Source organism: Notechis scutatus, chromosome Z (assembly GCF_049901735.1).
Source record: "Notechis scutatus isolate UNSWTSFEM ecotype Mainland chromosome Z, rNotScu1.2, whole genome shotgun sequence".
Classification (NCBI taxonomy): domain Eukaryota; kingdom Metazoa; phylum Chordata; class Lepidosauria; order Squamata; family Elapidae; genus Notechis; species Notechis scutatus.
In genome coordinates this window covers 119,842,757-119,860,665 of record NC_142025.1, presented here as the reverse complement: position 1 = coordinate 119,860,665, position 17,909 = coordinate 119,842,757, and the positions used below count along the sequence as shown (strand labels likewise).

Genomic DNA, 17,909 nt, shown 5'->3' with positions numbered 1-17,909 from the left:
ATTTTGGCCAACGGAGTGTTGCTGGAGGCCGGGGAGGCTGAAAACGGGCCCTGCGGGAGCTGAGCATGACATCCGCGTGGCCCATTTTCGGCCAGCAGAAGCCTGCAGGAGGCCTGGATCAGACTGGATTACAATTACGTGGCCTCAAGTTAAGTGCCTGATCTGGATAGCAAGCAAGCAACCTTCTGTGTTAATAATACAGTTTAATGCCAGATTTTACATACTGTAGGTCCATTTCATCTCCAACCAACAATCTATCATTGACGGCCGTTCCTATTTACCACCCTGGAAATTTGCCTCCGCTGTTAGTTCTCGTATGATCGTGTTATTTTATGCTGTGGTGTTTTTATTTATTAGTTGAATAATAATAAAAAAAATACAATAGTATCAATAGCTTTTCTGCCTGGAAAAGCAATTTGCTATTCAACAATGGGGTGATAAATGTGGAAAGAAAAAGTTTTGTGGAGAATAAGTCATAAAGGTTTGCCCGTAATATCCGGCGGAAGAGATAGGAAAATGGTTATAGGGAAAGAACTGAGAGAAGAGAAGTGGGGGGAATGCATCTTGGGCTTGTGTCAAATGCCTACCATGGACACACACACACACACACACACACACACACACACACACACACACACTTCACACTGCTCTGACTCATCTAGAACAGAGGGGGCGCTATGTGAGGATGCTTTTTGTGGATTTTAGTTCTGCGTTTATCACAATTCTTCCACGTAGACTAGTGTCTAAACTTCTGGACCTTGGGCTTTCTCGTTCAATCTGCCTTTGGAGTATGGATTTCCTGTCTGGCCGCTCACAGAGGGTCAGATTAGGTAATCATACCTCTTCAGTCCTTATTCTTAACACTGGTACACCACAGGGTTGCATGTTGAGTCCCTTACTCTATACTCTTTATGGGCAAGACTGCATTCCCACTCACGCTAGTAATACTATTGCTAAATTTGCAGATGATACAACAGTGGTGGGACTTATCTCTGGGGGGGATGAGTCTGCCTATCGAGATGAGGTGGACCGGTTGCTTTCATAGTGTGGAGACAATGACTTGGTCCTCAGCACCAATAAGACCAAGGAGCTTATAGTGGACTATATAGAAGGAATAGATCAGACATCCAGCCCTTGCTTATCAATGGAGAGCGAGTGGAGCAAGTGGCCAGTTTGAAGTTTCTGGGTGTTACCCTAAAAGAGGACCTGACCTGGGGGGCTCACATTGCAGCCCTGGTCAAAAGGGCCCAGCAGAGATTATACTACCTGAGGCTTCTCAGGAAACAACTGAATGAGAAACTGTTGATGACCTTCTACTGCTGCACCATAGAGAGCATTTTAACATACTGCACCTGTGTAGGGTTTGCCAATTGCACAGGGGCAGATAGGAAAGTACTGGGGGGGAGGGGTTAATGTCATTGCCCAGAGGATCATTGGCTGCCCTCTCCCCTCTTTGGAAGAGCCTTATAGCTCCCACTGCCTTAAGAAAGTTCAAAATGTTCTCAAAGATTTATCTTATCCTGGGCTCCCTTGTTTTGAACTATTACTATCTGGCAGACGGTACAGGATAATAATAAAAACCAGGACAAATAGGCTGAAAAACAGCTTGTATCCCAGGGCAGAATTCTACTGTATAGTACACTGAAGATGGTATTTAGTTTCATTGTACAATGTGCAATAACAATAAAGTAAACTAAATTAAACTAAACACACATCGGCTGGCCCTCCAAGGTCAAATACAACCCTGATGCTGCCCTCAATGAAATCGAGTTTTGACCCCCACACCCTGCTCTAGGGCCACCACAGAAGGTTGGCACCCTGAAGGTTTTGGGGAGAAGCTGGAGATGAGTTCTGGAACGTGCTTGACCAACCCTTGTTGCCTCCTCAGGCTTTGGAGTCCCTCAACAAGAAGGACTTGACGGAGATCAAGTCCTACGGCCGGCCACCAACCCTGGTGGAGACCGTGATGCAAGCCGTCATGATCCTGCGGGGCAACGAGCCCACCTGGACAGAAGCCAAGAAGCAGCTCGGTACGAGGGTCCCCAGGAAACCCGTCTTGAGGTCCAACTAGGTGTCATCTACCTGCCTCCTCTGGGGAGGACATCTCGGTTTCCTTTGAATGAACCAGGGGTGGGGATTCAAAAAATACCAGCAAACAGTTTGCTCCTGGTTGCTGGGTGGGTGTGGCCATGGTGGGCGTGAAACTTCTGGGAGGGCCATTTTTCGCCTTCCCCACAGTCCGGAGGCTTCCTCGGGCCTCTGGGAGGGGGAAACGGCCTCCCTCGGGCTGCAGAGGCTCTCTGGAAGCCGGAGCCGTCTCGTTGCTTCCGGACTTCCAGTACTTCCGGAAGTCCCATTTTCTCCCCACCCGGAGCCTCCGCGCAGACCCTGCACTTACCTGCATCCAAAACGGGCCGCCTGGAGACTCCTGGGGAGGGGCGGGGTGGGTGGGGCCAGCCGGTCGGTTCAGCTACTGGTTCGGCAAACCAGGTGTAAATTTAACAACCGGTTCACTTGAACCGGTCTGAATCGGTAGAATCCCATCCCTGGAATAAACCCTCAGAGGGTGGACCTCAAGGTGGTTTCTCCTGTGGGCAGGGGACTGTGGGGGAGGGGGTAGAGGGTGGGGGGATGATTTGATGGCAGACCTTCTCTGACCCCCACCTGGCTTCTCCAGGGGAGCCCAACTTCATCAAGCAACTGGTGTACTTCGACAAGGATAACATCTCCGACAAAGTCCTCAAGAAGATCAGCGCCTACTGCTCCCAGCCGGACTTCCAGCCCGACATCATCGGGAGGGTCTCGGTGGCCGCCAAGTCTCTGTGCATGTGGGTGCGGGCCATGGAGGTGAGGTGGGGTCTTCGGCGAGGGGGGTGGCCTTCCCTTGGCCTTCCCCCACAGCTTGCTAAGGCCTCCCCTCCTCCTCCTCCTCCTCCTCCTCAGATGTACGGGCGCATCTACCGCGTGGTGGAGCCCAAGCGCGCTCGCATGAACGCCGCCCTGGCCCAGCTGGCGGAGAAGCAGGCCGCGCAGGCCGAAGCCCAGGAGCGGCTGCGAGAGGTCGGTTCCGCCGAGCAGAAGGAGAGCCCTGGAACTTGTGTGGACCTCGACTCCCAGAATTATCTTGGCCACCGGCGTGGATTCTGGGAATTGAAGTCCACGGGGATTAGAGGTTGCTGAGGTTGAGAAACACTGACACACTCACGCGCGCACGCACACACACACACACACACACACACACACAGAGGGATGGATTGGCTACTGGAGGGGTGGGAATCTGTGGAATTCCTCTGATCCTGAAGGGGAGGGAAAGTTGGGAAGAAGGAAGGGATGGAGGGGAAAAGGAAGGAAGGAAGGAAGGAAGGAGAGGAAGGCAGAAAGGAGAGGGATGGGAAGGAAGGATGGAATAGACTGGAAGAAGGAGGGAAGGAGGGAGAAAGTTGGGAAGAAGGAAGGGATGGAGGGGGAAGGAAGGAAGGAAGGAAGGAAGGAAGGAAGGAAGGAAGGAGAGGAAGGCAGAAAGGAGAGGGATGGGAAGGAAGGATGGAATAGACTGGAAGAAGGAGGGAAGGAGGGAGAAAGTTGGGAAGAAGGAAGGGATGGAGGGGGAAGGAGGAAGGAAGGAAGGAGAGGAAGGCAGAAAGGAGAGGGATGGGAAGGAAGGAAGGAATAGACTGGAAGAAGGAGGGAAGGAGGAGAAAGTTGGGAAGAAGGAAGGGATGGAGGGGGAAGGAAGGAAGGAAGGAAGGAAGGAAGGAAGGAAGGAGAGGAAGGCAGAAAGGAGAGGGATGGGAAGGAAGGATGGAATAGACTGGAAGAAGGAGGGAAGGAGGGAGAAAGTTGGGAAGAAGGAAGGGATGGAGGGGAAGGAGGAAGGAAGGAAGGAAGGAGAGGAAGGCAGAAAGGAGAGGGATGGGAAGGAAGGAAGGAATAGACTGGAAGAAGGAGGGAAGGAGGGAGAAAGTTGGGAAGAAGGAAGGGATGGAGGGGGAAGGAAGGAAGGAAGGAAGGAAGGAAGGAAGGAAGGAGAGAGGAAGGCAGAAAGGAGAGGGATGGGAAGGAAGGATGGAATAGACTGGAAGAAGGAGGGAAGGAGGGAGAAAGTTGGGAAGAAGGAAGGGATGGAGGGGGAAGGAGGGAAGGAAGGAAGGAGAGAGGAAGGCAGAAAGGAGAGGATGGGAAGGAAGGAAGGAATAGACTGGAAGAAGGAGGGAAGGAGGGAGAAAGGTGGGAAGAAGGAATAGAGGTGGAAAAAAGAGGGAGATTTGAAAGGGGAAGGAAGGGAGGAGAGGGAGGCAGGAAGGAGAAGAAAAGCAAGGACGGAAGGGAAACAGATGGGAAAGGGAAGGAAGGAGAGATGGGAAGGAGAAAAAGGAAGAAGGGAAGGAAAGAAGGAGATGGGAAGGAGGGAAGAAGAAGAAAAGGAAGGAGGGAACAAAAGAATGAAGGAGATGGGAAGGGGAAGGAAGGAGAGGGAGGCTGAAAGGAGGAAGGAAGGGAAGGAAGGAAGGAAGGAAGGAAGGAAGGAAGGAAGGAAGGGAAGGAAGGAAGGAAGGAAGGAAAGGAAGGAAGGAAGGGAGTCTGCGGATAGCCTTGAGACTTCTTCCGCCTCCCACCCCCCGTTAGGTTGCAGAGAAGCTGGAGATGCTGAAGAAGGAGTACGAGGAGAAGCTGGCTCAGAAGGAGGAACTGCGCAAGAAGTCCGAGGAGATGGAGATCAAACTGGACCGGGCTGACAAGCTGGTCTCCGGCCTGGCTGGGGAGAAGATCCGCTGGGAGGAGACGGTCAAGGTAGGCCTTCTTCACCCACCTGGGCTCTGGGATGAAGCCTCAGGGCTCTGGGCAACGAAGGAGAGAGCAAGATTACGACTGGTGGACTTCAGCTCCCAGAATTCCTCAGCCGGCCTTCCTTCCCTCCCTCCCTCCCATCTTCTTTCCTTTCCTTTCTTCTTCCTTTCCTTTCTTCCTCCTTTCCTTTCTTCCTTTCCTTTCCTTTCCTTTCCTCTCGTTTCCTTTCCTTTCTTCCTCCTTTCCTTTCTTCTTCCTTTCCTTCTTTCCTCTCATTTCCTTTCCTTTCTTCTCCTTTCTTCTTCCTTTCTTTTCCTCTCATTTCCTTTCCTTTCTTCTCCTTTCCTTTCCTTTCTTCCTCCTTTCCTTTCTTCTTCCTTTCCTTTGCTTTCCTTTCTCCTTTCCTTTCCTCTCTCCTTTCCTTTCCTTTCTTCTTTCTTTCCTTTCTTCTCCTTCCTTTCCTCTCATTTCCTTTCTTCTTTCTTCTTCCTTTCTTTTCCTCTCATTTCCTTTCTTCTTCCTTTCCTTTCCTTTCTTCTTCCTTTCCTTTGCTTTCCTTTCTCCTTTCCTTTCCTCTCTCCTTTCCTTTCCTTTCTTCTTTCTTTCCTTTCTTCTCCTTCCTTTCCTCTCATTTCCTTTCTTCTCCTTTCTTCTTCCTTTCTTTTCCTCTCATTTCCTTTCCTTTCTTCTCCTTTCCTTTCCTTTCTTCCTCCTTTCCTTTCTTCTCCTTTCCTTTCTTCTTCCTTTCTTTTCCTCTCATTTCCTTTCCTTTCTTCCTCCTTTCCTTTCTTCTTCCTTTCTTTTCCCTTCATTTCCTTTCCTTTCTTCTCCTTTCCTTTCTTCTTCCTTTTCTTTCCTCTCATTTCCTTTCTTGTTCCTTTCCTTCCTTTCCTCTCCTCTCTTTCCTTTCTTCTCCTTTCCTTTCTTCTTCCTTTCCTTTCCTCTCATTTCCTTTCTTCCTCCTTTCCTTTCTTCTTCCTTTCCCCTCCTCTCTTTCCTTTCTTCTGCTTTCCTTTCCTTTCTCCTTTCCTTTCCTCTCTCCTTTCCTTTCCTTTCTTCTTTCTTTCCTTTCTTTTCTTCTTCCTTTCCTTTCCTTTCTTGTTCCTTTGCTTTGCTTTCCTCTCCTATTTCTCCTTCCCATCTCTTTCTTTCTCTTCCCTTCCCATCTCTTCCTCCCACCCTCCCTTCCTTCTTTCCTCCATCTCCCTCCCTCCTTCCTTCATCTTTCTCCCCTCCCCTCCTTTCCTCCCCCTCCTTTCTGGCTGAGGAATTCTGGGAGTTGAAGTCCACAGGTCACATCCTTGCCAAAGTCGGAGACCTCCCCCCCCCGGGGTAGCTGAACGGTTCTTGGTTTCCCCGCAGGGCCTGGAGGAAGATTTGGGCTACCTGGTGGGCGATTGTCTCCTCGCTTCAGCCTTTGTGTCTTACATGGGGCCCTTCCTGTCCAATTACCGGGACGAGATGGTCTCCCACATCTGGATGAAGCAGGTGAGACCCACGGGGACCTCCTGGTCTTCTCCAGAGTTGGCCTTGCCTAGGTTGTCCTCTCCTTCGCTGGAGAAGCTCCTCTTGCTGGTGACACCAGGCCCTGTCGTCCTCCTCCTCCTCCGGTGGGGTTTTGAGAGCCAGATCCTTGCCCCGTCCTTTCTGCCTTGGTGAGGACCTCCCTCATGTGATGGATCTGGGAGACGGTTCCGGGGGCTCAAGGGAGGTCACCTTGATTCCAAGATCATCACCATTGAACAACCCGGTAATCCCTTGCGGGGTGGAGTCTGGGCAACTGAATGGAGCTAGCAGAGTTTTTACTGGCCGGAGGCCTTTCCTGTCACCGGTATGGAGTTTTGTTCAGCAACTATTATTCTCATTGTGCCCAGAGAGAGAGAGAGAGAGAGAGAGAGAGAGAGAGAGAGAGAGAGAGAGAGAAATATCTGCCTCTACCTAGGACCAAAGATGGCCGGGGACTGGTGCTGCCGGTCCTTTTCAGTTCCTCACAGCTTTCCTCCCACAGATCCGGCAGCTTCACGTGCCCTGCTCGCCCATGTTCACCTGCGACAGCTTCCTCTCCAACCCAACCATGGTGCGCACCTGGAACATCCAGGGACTGCCCTCCGACGACTTCTCCACCGAAAACGGGATTATCGTCACGCGTGGGAACCGGTGAGGCCCGGGTCCTTCTGGGCTGGCCAAGCCTGCCTGCCTGGTGGGGCTTGGAAGGAGACCCTTCCTCACCAAGGAATCAAAGAGGTTCTAAGGTGGCCTTTTGGGTTTCCTTAGGTGGCCTCTGATGATCGACCCTCAATGCCAGGCCACCAAGTGGATCAAGAACATGGAAGCCAAGAAAGTGAGGAGCCACCTTTGTCCCTTTGTCCCTGCCCCGCACAAGCAGAGCTCCCTCCCTCCCTTCTTCCTTCCTTCTTCCTTCCTTCTCATTTGCATCTCCTCCCTCCCTCTCTTCTTTCACTTCTTCCTTCTCAGTCCTGTCTCCTTCCTTCCTCCTTTCCTTCTCTTTCCCGTTTCCTTCCTTCCTGTCACCCTCTTTCCATCCTTCCGTCCCTCCAACCCTTCCTTCATTCTTTCATTTCTCATTCTCATCTCCTTCCTTCCTCCGTCCCTTCATTCCTCATTCTCATGCTGTTCCTCCCTTCCTCCTTCCCTCTCTTCCCTTTCCTCCCTTCCTTTTCTTTCCTTCCTTCCCTCCTCATTCTCCTTCCTTCCTTTCTTCCTTCATTTTTCTTCCCTCTCTCTATCTTTTCCTTTCTTCCTTCTCAATCCTGTCTCCTCCCTCCCTCCCTTCATTCCTCCCTTCCTTTCCTTCTCTTTCCCATTTCCTTCCTCCCTCCCTCCTTCCGTCCTTCCATCTCTCCATCCCTTCTCATTCTTATGCTCTCCCTCCCTCTCTTCCCTTTCCTCCCTCCCTCCTTCCCTTTATTTTTCCTTCCTTCTTTCCTCCCTCCCTCCTCATTCTCATGCTATTCCTCCCTCCTTTCCTTTCTTCCCTTCCTTCTTTTCTTCCTTCTCATTCTCATGCTCTTCCTCCCCCTCTTCCCTTTCCTTCCTTCCTTCCTTCCTCCCTCCCTTTATTTTTCATCCCTCTATCTTTTCCTTCCTTCCTTCTTTCCTCCCTCCCTCCCTCCCTTTATTTTTCCTCCCTCTATCTTTTCCTTCCTTCCTTCCTTCCTTCCTTCCTTCCTTCCTTCCTTCCTTCCTTCCTTCCTTCCTCCCTCCCTCCCTCCCTCCCTCCCTCCCTCCTTTTATTTTTCCTCCCTCTATCTTTTCCTTCCTTCCTTCCTTCCTCCCTCCCTTTATTTTTCATCCCTCTATCTTTTCCTCCCTTCCTTCCTCCCTCCCCTCCCTTTATTTTTCATCCTCTATCTTTTCCTCCCTTCCTTCCTCCCTCCCTCCCTTTATTTTTCCTCCCTCTATCTTTTCCTCCCTTCCTCCCTTCCTCCCTCCCTTTGGAGATCTGTGCCAGCTGAGTGCCCCACATGGATCCCTGGAGTCTCCTGTTCCCTCACCAGCACTTTGTGGCGGACGGGACAGCGAGCGATGGGCCCCAGATATCCCCGGGCTCAGGGACCCTTTCCTTCTGCCCCCTGGCCCAACAGGGTTTGAAGATCATTGACCTGCAGATGCCCGACTACTTGCGCATCCTGGAGACGGCCATCCAGGTTGGCTCTCCAGTGCTGCTCCAGAACGTGCAGGAGGAGCTGGACCCCACCCTCGCCCCCATCCTGAACAAGTCGGTCACCAAAGTGGGTGAGTGACGGGGTGCCCTTTGGAACAGGGCCCGGGCGGGGGGGGAGGAGGGAGGAGTTCCTGTTGTGGCCCGCCGGCGGAACTGGCGGCAGACTCGGACAGTGAGGAGGTTGGGGAAGAGCCTGGGCCAGTCCTGGAGTCTGGGGAAGGCTCTGATGAGGGCTCTGCGTCGGAGGCAGAGAAGGGGCCAGGGCCATCCGACAGTTACCAGCTGCCTTCGGAGTCAGAGATCAGTGGGGAAGAAGAACAGCTGGAGCCTGTTCCCAGCGTGCGCATGCACAGAGCTGCCAGGAGAAGGGAACAGCTGAGGAACAAGGGTTGCCTCAGGAGTAAAGCCACATGTGTATAATGAAGGCCTCTCCCAGAGAGAATAACGAGGAGTGAAAGGGGAATGGTGTTTGCAGGAGACAATTAGTTAATTAGGGTGAAGATTTGCTCCTGACTTCTTGCCAGGTATTGTCTGCTACAGCTGGCATTTAGAAGATATCGGCCTGGCAACTCTCCAGACCTGACAAAGGCCTGTAATTGTGCAATATCTTGAAAGACGGTTTGCCGAGACTTTGCCGGAGAGGAATTCACTGTACACTCAATAAAAGGGATTTTATCTGGACGAGGAGTCGGCTTCGTGACCTTGGGGGGGAAGCCTGGGTCAGAATGTTTCCCCTGGCGCTCCCATGACCAGCCTCTAACCCACCCTGTGTCCGGCAGGTGGGCGCATGCTGATCCGGCTGGGGGACAAGGAGGTGGACTACCACCCCGATTTCCGATTCTACCTTACCACCAAGCTCCCCAACCCTCACTACACGCCCGAGACTTCCTCGCAGACCACCATCGTCAACTTTGCCGTCAAGGAGCAGGTAGGCGCTTCGCACAGGTGTCCCGTGGACGGCTCCGTGGGCGGAACCTCTACTTTACCTGCCCCAGGGCTAGAGGGGGTGGGCGATAGCTGCAGGACCCACTGGGTGCCCTCCAGGGGGTGGGATTCAAAAATTTTAACAACCGGTTCTGTGGGCGTGGCTTAGGTGGCGGGCGTGGCTTGGTGATCATGTGACTGGGTGGACATGGCTTGGTGGTCATGTTATTGGCTGGGCGTGGCCAACTCAATATCACTCACATCGAGGCACGCATCTTGTCACCTGGCCTATCATGACTGTGGGGATGTTGCAACAGTCGTAAGTGTGAAAAAGGGTCATAAGTCACTTTTTTCAGTGCCATTGTAACTTTGAATGGTCACTCCACACAAACAAAATACCAGCAAAGGAGGGGAAAAAAACTCCAGAGAAGTTCCAGAGACAGGAAATCTAGTCCTGCCAAGAATGTAACAAGGGTTAACAGAGAGGCAGATTCTGTTAGCAACACCAGAATGTTTCCTTCCTGCCTTCCTTACAGGATTAGCCCAGTAATTTCTTCTCACAACCGGTTCTCTGAACTGCTTAGATTGTTAACAACCGGTTCTAGCGAATAGGTGCGAACGGGTAGAATCCCACCCCCGGGTGCCATCTTGCTTTCAGGGCCTGGAGGCCCAGCTGCTGGGCATCGTGGTCCGGAAGGAGCGGCCCGAACTGGAGGAACAGAAGGACTCCCTGGTGCTCAACATTGCAGCCGGCAAGAGGAAGCTGAAGGAGCTGGAAGATGAGATCCTCAGGTGGGACATTTTGGAGACGAACTCACAACTTAGGTGTGCGCGGCACAGGGGCAACCCAGGCAGCTGGCAGTTCAAACCGCCCCTTTATTGCTCCAAATTTCTCCAAACGCACCATTGTTTCTGGCAAGTCCTAGATCACACACACGCGCGCACACACACACACACACACACACACTTCCAGCAGCCTCCGGCTGCAAATAGTCCAGGCCAACATTGTGAGTGCCATGGCTGCAAAGCAAGAAGCCCAGCAGGGGCAAGTCGAGGAGTCAGGAAGCGAAAGAAGCAAGGTGAGTTATCCAGAAATCCAGCAAGAATGCCAGGAATCCAGGAAAGTTCAAAGGTCGGCATTCGACGCTCCACAAATTCAGGGTTGATTCCCGACAAATGCCCCTCCCCACAGCCTCTCCTTATGTCTCAGTCCCCCCGTGTGACTTGAGGAGAGGGGCGGGGCACTCTCCTCCCGAGTAGCCGTGGTCATTCTGCGCCGTTCTCGCCTTCTCTCCGCTCTCCGTCCTCTCGGATCAGGAGTCGCTGAGTCCTCTGTCGTCCCACCCGCAGGTTGCTGAACGAAGCCACCGGCTCCCTGCTGGACGACGTGCAGCTGGTGAACACCTTGCAGACCTCCAAAGTGACCGCCACAGAAGTGACGGAGCAGCTGGAGACCAGCGAGATGACCGAGATCAAGATTGACACTGCCCGGGAGGCAAGTAACCCCGTTGCTGGGGTTCTTCTGCGCAGCAGAATTTCCAACCGTCTGACCCTTTAAGACGGGTGGACTTCAACTCCCAGAATTCCCCAGCCAGCCATGCCTTTCCCCCCTACTGCCTACAGTGGAGAGATTGCAAGAGGAAGGGATTATAAGAGAATAAGCACATCGGTGGACATGCACGTCAAAAGAAATGCATGAGTGCCAGAGAATTCTGGAAGTCCACATGCCTTAAAAGTGTCCAGAATTCATCAGCCAGTGATTTCCCCGACCCCCAACTTTGCTGAAGTCGAGATATATTACGTCTCTCGCACACCCACCGTCTATTAAAGCTATACTATCCACACAAAAAAATGCAACAAAGGTAGCCCAGCCACATTCATTGTTGTCCTCTCCGTGCTAAATTCTGGGAAACGGTGGCTGGGGAATTCTGGGAGTCGATGTCCACATGCCTTGGCTGAGTTTGGAGACCACCACCCCAACACGCCCGCCCACCCTCTGGTCTACAGGATGTCCTTTCTGAGGCTGGGGGATAGGGGATACGGGCCTCTCCCTGAAGAACAGCCGGGCGTCAGCTCATAAAACATTCCTGCGGTCTTTTTTTTTTAAAAAACAAGTTTTATTAATTTTAAAAAACAATACACAAGCAAACAAAACGTAAAATAATAACATAGGACATCTTTTCTATAAAAAAAAACAAATAAAACATCTTATTTAAAGACAGAATAATTCCAAATTATCACATTTCCATACCAACACAGTTTAATATGCATCTTATCTGTTCAACTTCATATCTTTTCCCAACCTCTCTTTATTTCTCCCTTTCCTTCTATTCAATTATATTTCTTTTGCCTTAAATTATATATATTCATTATATCCATCTGTCTTATTTAAAATTTCATTATTCTCTTCCAGCATTCTTCTAACGTTTTGATAAACAAACAAAACAAAAAACATAAATACATAAAACTTCTTTTTGGAAAGCGGCTTACCCCGGGTAACATCTTTTTGTACAGACATAAATCAAATTCATGCTCACTTAATATACTATTTCATATCTTATTTAACATTCTGTATTTTCTATATATTTTCTCTCTTCATTCACTCTCTTAATTCTATTTTATTTATTTCATCTCAGTTTAGATGATTGTACTTGCATCTTTTGTCCGTTCTCTTTCAATTATCTATTTTTCTTTTCTTTCTAGTACAATATTTCTCCTGTAATGACTGGTTGAAGTATGACAACTTTTTATCTTTCCCCTAAATTTAACACTTAAAATAATACATACTTTCCATACTGATTCTGCTTAGTACATTCTAAGTATAACATTTTAGAATAATAAAACAAAGAAAAAAAGAGATTTAAGTTTATAAAATAGTAAAGACAATATTCCATAGAAAGTTAAACTCTATTGTTAAATCTTAAACATTTTTATACGTTCCCTTTAATGCATTATTAACTCATATAATATTTCAGTTTTCTAACTCAATTTCAAATACTAATATCTACAATACAATCTTATGTACTTTTGCAGAATCATTTTTTAAATTATAGTTTACCCTTTGTCTCTGAAAAAAACCTGCTTTTTAACATCTTGTTTTAAACCTTTATGACTTCTCTTTCCTTTTTCCCTTCCTTTCTTATCAATTCTAGCCTTTTTACCCACCCACCGCATCTCTCAAACTCCACTCTCTTAATCTTCCCTCTGTTGTATTTCTCTTTTCTGTTGCTTTCTGACATTGTATCGATTTTTCATCTTATTTTTCCCTTTCTTGGTTGCTTTTTTAAGTTCTGAATTCTCCGTTTTCTTTCCCCCCTTTCTCTTTTCTTCTTCAAGTAAGATTGTCTGTCCATTAAAGATGGCTTCTTCTCCTTCATCCCAGCCTCCTTGTTGTTGTATTTCTTGGTAGGTAGAAATCGCCATTTCTAAAAAGTGAAAAATAGATCCAGAAGAGCCCTTGCCTTCTTGTTCCTCTTCTTTTAGTTTTTGAAATTCCATTTGCAATTCTTCAACCGATAGTGCCATTTTTTTCCCCTTAAGCACAACCCAAATGTTTTTAATCCTTCAAGAAATAGTTCCCAAAAATCCAAAAGTCATAAAGCAATCCAAATCAGAACAAATTGTTTCATTTAGCACTTTCTTCTTTTTATATTTTCTCTTCCTGGGGTAGCATTCAATTACACAGTCCCAAAGTAATTTTTAGAAGTCTTATTGTCATTTATTCCTAATCTTGTAAACTGCAAGCAGTCTCCTTCAATACAATCTTAAAATAAGTTCTTTACCTCTTCCCTCCCACTTATAGCAAAGAAAAAGTTTTAGTTTTTAATTCCAATATTCAGAAATCTTTTATCCTCTTGGCTTTAATTTTGAAATTTAATTACCTTCTATGCCCAAGCAGGTTTTTCCGATTTCCATCAGCTATTTCCATGGGGAGGGAGAGTGAGAAAAAATAACTTTCACTTTCACTTTTCTTCCGCCGCTTTCCAATCCTCTTAGGAAACGTATCATTCAAGCACTTAAGATTCCAGGGTGTTTTAAAGTTCCTTATTGTCCCGGTTCAGCCAAAAAACTTTCAGTTTCTCCAACTTCCTCCTGCACAATCTTACCCGGCTGCAGGCTTCTTTGTGGCGGCCATTGCTGACCGCCGCTCCACCGCCTTGGGAAAAAGCAGTTTAGCCAGCTGAGGAGTGGGGTTGCGATACCCTCAAGCCCCTACCCGGATCTCCTCTCTCTTCGGTTGCCTCTACGGGGCAACCATATCCTCCAGATCCAGCTGGATCGGAGGAACTTCGGCAGCGAGCGCAGCAGGAACCGCGCACGATCGCAGATTCCTGCCGCCGCCGAAGCCTTGCAAACCGGAAATCTCAAATATTCCTATAGTCTTTTTAGAGTTGCCAACAGAAAGGGAGGGGGGGGGGAGGGAGGTTTGGAAGACCAGTGCGGCAGCTGGGGAACCAAAAGCGCATTCCATAAATGGTTTTTCAAAGATAGTAATTAGGTGACTGAAGTTTCTGCCACGCACAATTATAACTGGAGAACATGGTTGATGACTCTGGGCTATGGAGGTGTCCCATTGGAGAATATGAATTATGATACACCCAGGGGGTGGGAAACCAGGGTCAAGGGTGACAAGGAATGATGGGTCTCAGAGTCAGCTACACCCAGGCAGTGCCGGACATGTTCACTCCCCATAAATCCTTTTTGGAAGTTTGGCTCGAGACTCAGGATTTAATTGGGGGTAATTGCCGGAATCCTGACACTGGGGTTCTTCCCCATAATTGACCCCACTCCGCTGTTCCCTCTAGGCCTACCGGCCTTGTGCCCAGAGAGCCTCCATCCTCTTCTTCGTGTTGAACGACATGGGGCGCATCGACCCCATGTACCAGTTCTCCCTGGATGCCTACATCGACCTCTTCAACCTGAGCATCAACAAGAGCCATCGCAGTCACAAGCTGGACGAACGAATCCGACACCTCAACGAGTACCACACCTACGCCGTCTACAGGTCAGCCACCCGAGCCGCCCTTCCGCTGCTCCCCACTGACAAAAAAAAAGGGAAGGGACAGCTCGCTTAGTGACCGCTTGAAATTACGACAGCGGCTGGGGAAGAAAAAGACGGACTTAACGACCTTTTTTCACGGTTTACGACTTGGGCGGCATCCCCATGGCCACGTGATCAAAATTCAGGCGATCCGACTCGTAGTTATGACGGTCATAAGTCACCTGTCTCCATTTCGCGACCTTCTAGCCGGCAAGCCACCGGGTTGGTCACTGATCAACTGTGCAGTGATTCGCTTAACGATGGAGGCAAGAAAGGTCGCGAAATGGGGCAAAGCTCGCTTAACAAGTGTCTCACTTAGCAACATTAAACGTTGGCCTCCATTGTGGTCACGTGTTGAGGACGACTTGTAGAATGTGGGCTGCCCGTTGTGGTCGTTAAGTCATAACGGTCGTAAAAGCCTAAAACCTTTTGGTAAAACGTTTCGGAACAGCGGCCCACTTCACGCCTTCTCTTTCCTTGGAATTCGAGCCAGCTTCTGCTCTCCCACGCACCCCCTGCAAACTCTGTCCCCATTTTACGACGGTCGTTGAACACCGTGGTTGTTAAACGAGCTGGCGGGCCGCTACGGGCGCAGCTCTGGCTGAAAACTAGAGGAAAAAATGCCAGTTTTCAGCCAAAAAAAAAAAAAGGCATTGCAACGACCTCAGGATGCTGCAAACTGCTGTAAAAACTGTCCTCGTTTTGGGCCCGTCGTAACTTGGAGTGACCGATCATAAGTCGAGGACCAGCTGTACAGGCTAAAAGTCGGCAGCTGAGGCGATCCACAGCCGCGCGTCGGAGCTTTGCGGGGACGCGCTGTCTCTTTTCCTCGCGGGGGAGCAGGCTGATGGGGATCGGAGTCCTCCTGGTGAGGCAAGGGGAGGGAGGGGGTCATTCTAATGGCCGGACAAGAATGGCTCACCCAGGTGTGTCTCCTTTGCACAGGTACACCTGCCGCGGCCTCTTTGAGCGGCACAAGCTGCTCTTCAGCTTCCAGATGTGTGCCAAGATCCTGGAAATGTCCGGCACTCTCAAGATGGACGAATACAATTTCTTCCTGCGCGGCGGAGTGGTTAGTGCCGGAGGGTGGGGGGCGGCACTGGGGGGCAGCCCTGGCTTTACTTGTTGCTTTATTTAATTTTTATCCCGCCGTGATCGCTTTGTAAGTTGATTCAAACAGGCGAACCTACCCGATCCTCCGTTCTCCCTCCCCTCCTATTCTCCCCCAAAACAACAACCCTGTGAGGTGGGCTGGGCTGAGAGAGAGAGAGAGAGAGAGAGACTGGCCCCAAAGTAGCCCAGTTGGGTTTCATGCCTAAGGCGGGACTAGAACTCGCCGTCTCCTGGCGATTGGCCCAAAGTCACCTGTCTACTTTTCATGCCTAAGGCGGGACTAGAACTCGCCGTCTCCTGGCGATTGGCCCAAAGTCACCTGTCTACTTTTCATGCCTAAGGCGGGACTAGAACTCGCCGTCTCCTGGCGATTGGCCCAAAGTCACCTGTCTACTTTTCATGCCTAAGGCGGGACTAGAACTCGCCGTCTCCTGGCGATTGGCCCAAAGTCACCTGTCTACTTTTCATGCCTAAGGCGGGACTAGAACTCGCCGTCTCCTGGCGATTGGCCCAAAGTCACCTGTCTACTTTTCATGCCTAAGGCGGGACTAGAACTCGCCGCCTCCTGGCGATTGGCCCAAAGTCACCTGTCTACTTTTCATGCCTAAGGCGGGACTAGAAGTCGCCGTCTCCTGGCGGTTGGCCCAAAGTCACCTGTCTACTTTTCATGCCTAAGGCGGGACTAGAAGTCGCCGTCTCCTGGTGGTTGGCCCAAAGTCACCTGTCTACTTTTCATGCCTAAGGCGGGACTAGAACTCGCCGTCTCCTGGTGGTTGGCCCAAAGTCACCTGTCTACTTTTCATGCCTAAGGCGGGACTAGAACTCGCCGTCTCCTGGTGGTTGGCCGAAAATAACACAGCCGGCTTTGATGCCTAAGGGGAGACTAGAACTCCCAATCTCCTGGTCCTTGGCCCAAAGTCACCCAGCCGGCTCATGTCACTGAACAGGTCGTGAATTGGGGGCAAGACTCACTTAACAACGGTCTTGCTTAAGAACAGAACCATGCTCAGTGGGGGGTCACGAGTTCAGGACTATCCGAGGCTGTGCCCTGGCGGGAAATCAATCCCTTCCCCCCTTTCGCCAAACGTGTCCCTCCCCTTCCCGTGTCCCTCCGGCAGGTGCTGGACCGGGAAGGGCAGATGGACAATCCGTGCACCAGCTGGCTCTCCGACATCTACTGGGACAACGTCACGGAACTGGACAAACTGACCAATTTTCACGGCATCATGAACTCCTTCGAACAGTATCCCAGGGACTGGAACCTGTGGTACACCAGCTCCAAGCCGGAGAAGGCCATGCTGCCAGGTGTGGCCCCCGTGCCGAATTCTTCCCCTCTCCGGTTCCCCATTTAGCACTGATGACGTTACCTAGTTGGGTCATGAAACGTCTGCAAGAAAACAGCCAAGCTCAGAGAGCACCTAAGACCCCACAGTCTTCTTCCTCCTCCTCCTCCTCCTCCTCCTCCTCCTCTTCCTCCTCCTCCTCCTCCTCCTCCTCCTCCTCCTCCTCCTCCTCCTCCTCCTCCTCCTCCTCACAAACCGCAATTACTCGTAGCACTGATGACGTTACCTAGTTGGGTCATGAAACGTCCGCCAGATAACAAATCAAGCTCGAGACCAACAAGAGCATGGACTCCTGAAGACCCTCTGGCGGGATGGAGGGGTGGGGACTGGCTCTCTCTCTCTCTCTTCCAGCCCCCGCTAAGCCCTCCTCCTGCCCCTTCTCCTCCCACCCCCCCCCCCCCACCTGTGTTCCAGGCGAGTGGGAGAACTCCTGCAACCAAATGCAACGGATGTTGGTCGTCCGGTCTCTGCGGCCGGACCGGGTGGCCTTCTGCGCCACGGCCTTCATCGTCTCCAATCTGGGCTCCCAGTTTATCGAGCCCCCGTGCTGAACATGAAGTCGGTGAGTGAGGGGCCCGGTGGGCGTGGCAGGGGAAAGATATACTGCAAAAACCCCTTCCCTCCTCACTCCCTCTAACCTGCCTTCCGGCTCCGTTCTCCTCTGCAGGGCAACCAAAGGAGGCCCAGCCCATCAGCTGGGACTCGATGGGAGGCGGAGAATAGGTGGGGTTGGGAATAAGGGGCCTTGGAGGTCTTCTAGTCCAACCCCCTGTCCAGGCAGGAGACCCTATGCCATTTCAGAGAAAATGGCTGCCCAGTCTCTTCTTCAAAACCTCCGGTGTCGGAGCATTCACAACTCCTGGTGGCAAGCAGTTTCGCTGGTTAATTGTCCTCGCAGTATCAGGGCACTCCTCCTTAGTTCCAGGTTGCTTCTCTCCTTGGTTAGTTAAGCCACCTGTTGCTTCTTGTCCTGCCTTATGGGGCTTTGGACAATAGGTGGACCACCCCCTCTTCC

At 50.7% G+C, this 17,909-nt stretch overlaps 1 protein-coding gene across 1 annotated transcript in view; it reads left to right on the top strand.

The window, feature by feature from the left end:
• The window catches only part of DNAH2 (dynein axonemal heavy chain 2), a 69,587-nt gene extending 52,142 nt beyond the window's left edge, over window positions 1-17,445 (top strand). Inside the window, exons 28-42 of the mRNA XM_087947399.1 lie at window positions 1,889-2,030; window positions 2,678-2,847; window positions 2,944-3,060; window positions 4,627-4,791; window positions 6,151-6,276; window positions 6,797-6,945; window positions 7,063-7,129; window positions 8,307-8,544; window positions 9,253-9,401; window positions 10,056-10,189; window positions 10,748-10,892; window positions 14,203-14,402; window positions 15,384-15,510; window positions 16,670-16,856; window positions 17,309-17,445. Coding sequence (XP_087803525.1) covers window positions 1,889-2,030; window positions 2,678-2,847; window positions 2,944-3,060; window positions 4,627-4,791; window positions 6,151-6,276; window positions 6,797-6,945; window positions 7,063-7,129; window positions 8,307-8,544; window positions 9,253-9,401; window positions 10,056-10,189; window positions 10,748-10,892; window positions 14,203-14,402; window positions 15,384-15,510; window positions 16,670-16,856; window positions 17,309-17,445 — 2,253 coding nt within the window. The remainder of the gene's footprint in view (window positions 1-1,888; window positions 2,031-2,677; window positions 2,848-2,943; window positions 3,061-4,626; window positions 4,792-6,150; window positions 6,277-6,796; window positions 6,946-7,062; window positions 7,130-8,306; window positions 8,545-9,252; window positions 9,402-10,055; window positions 10,190-10,747; window positions 10,893-14,202; window positions 14,403-15,383; window positions 15,511-16,669; window positions 16,857-17,308) is intronic.
• Window positions 17,446-17,909: the final 464 nt, after the last annotated feature.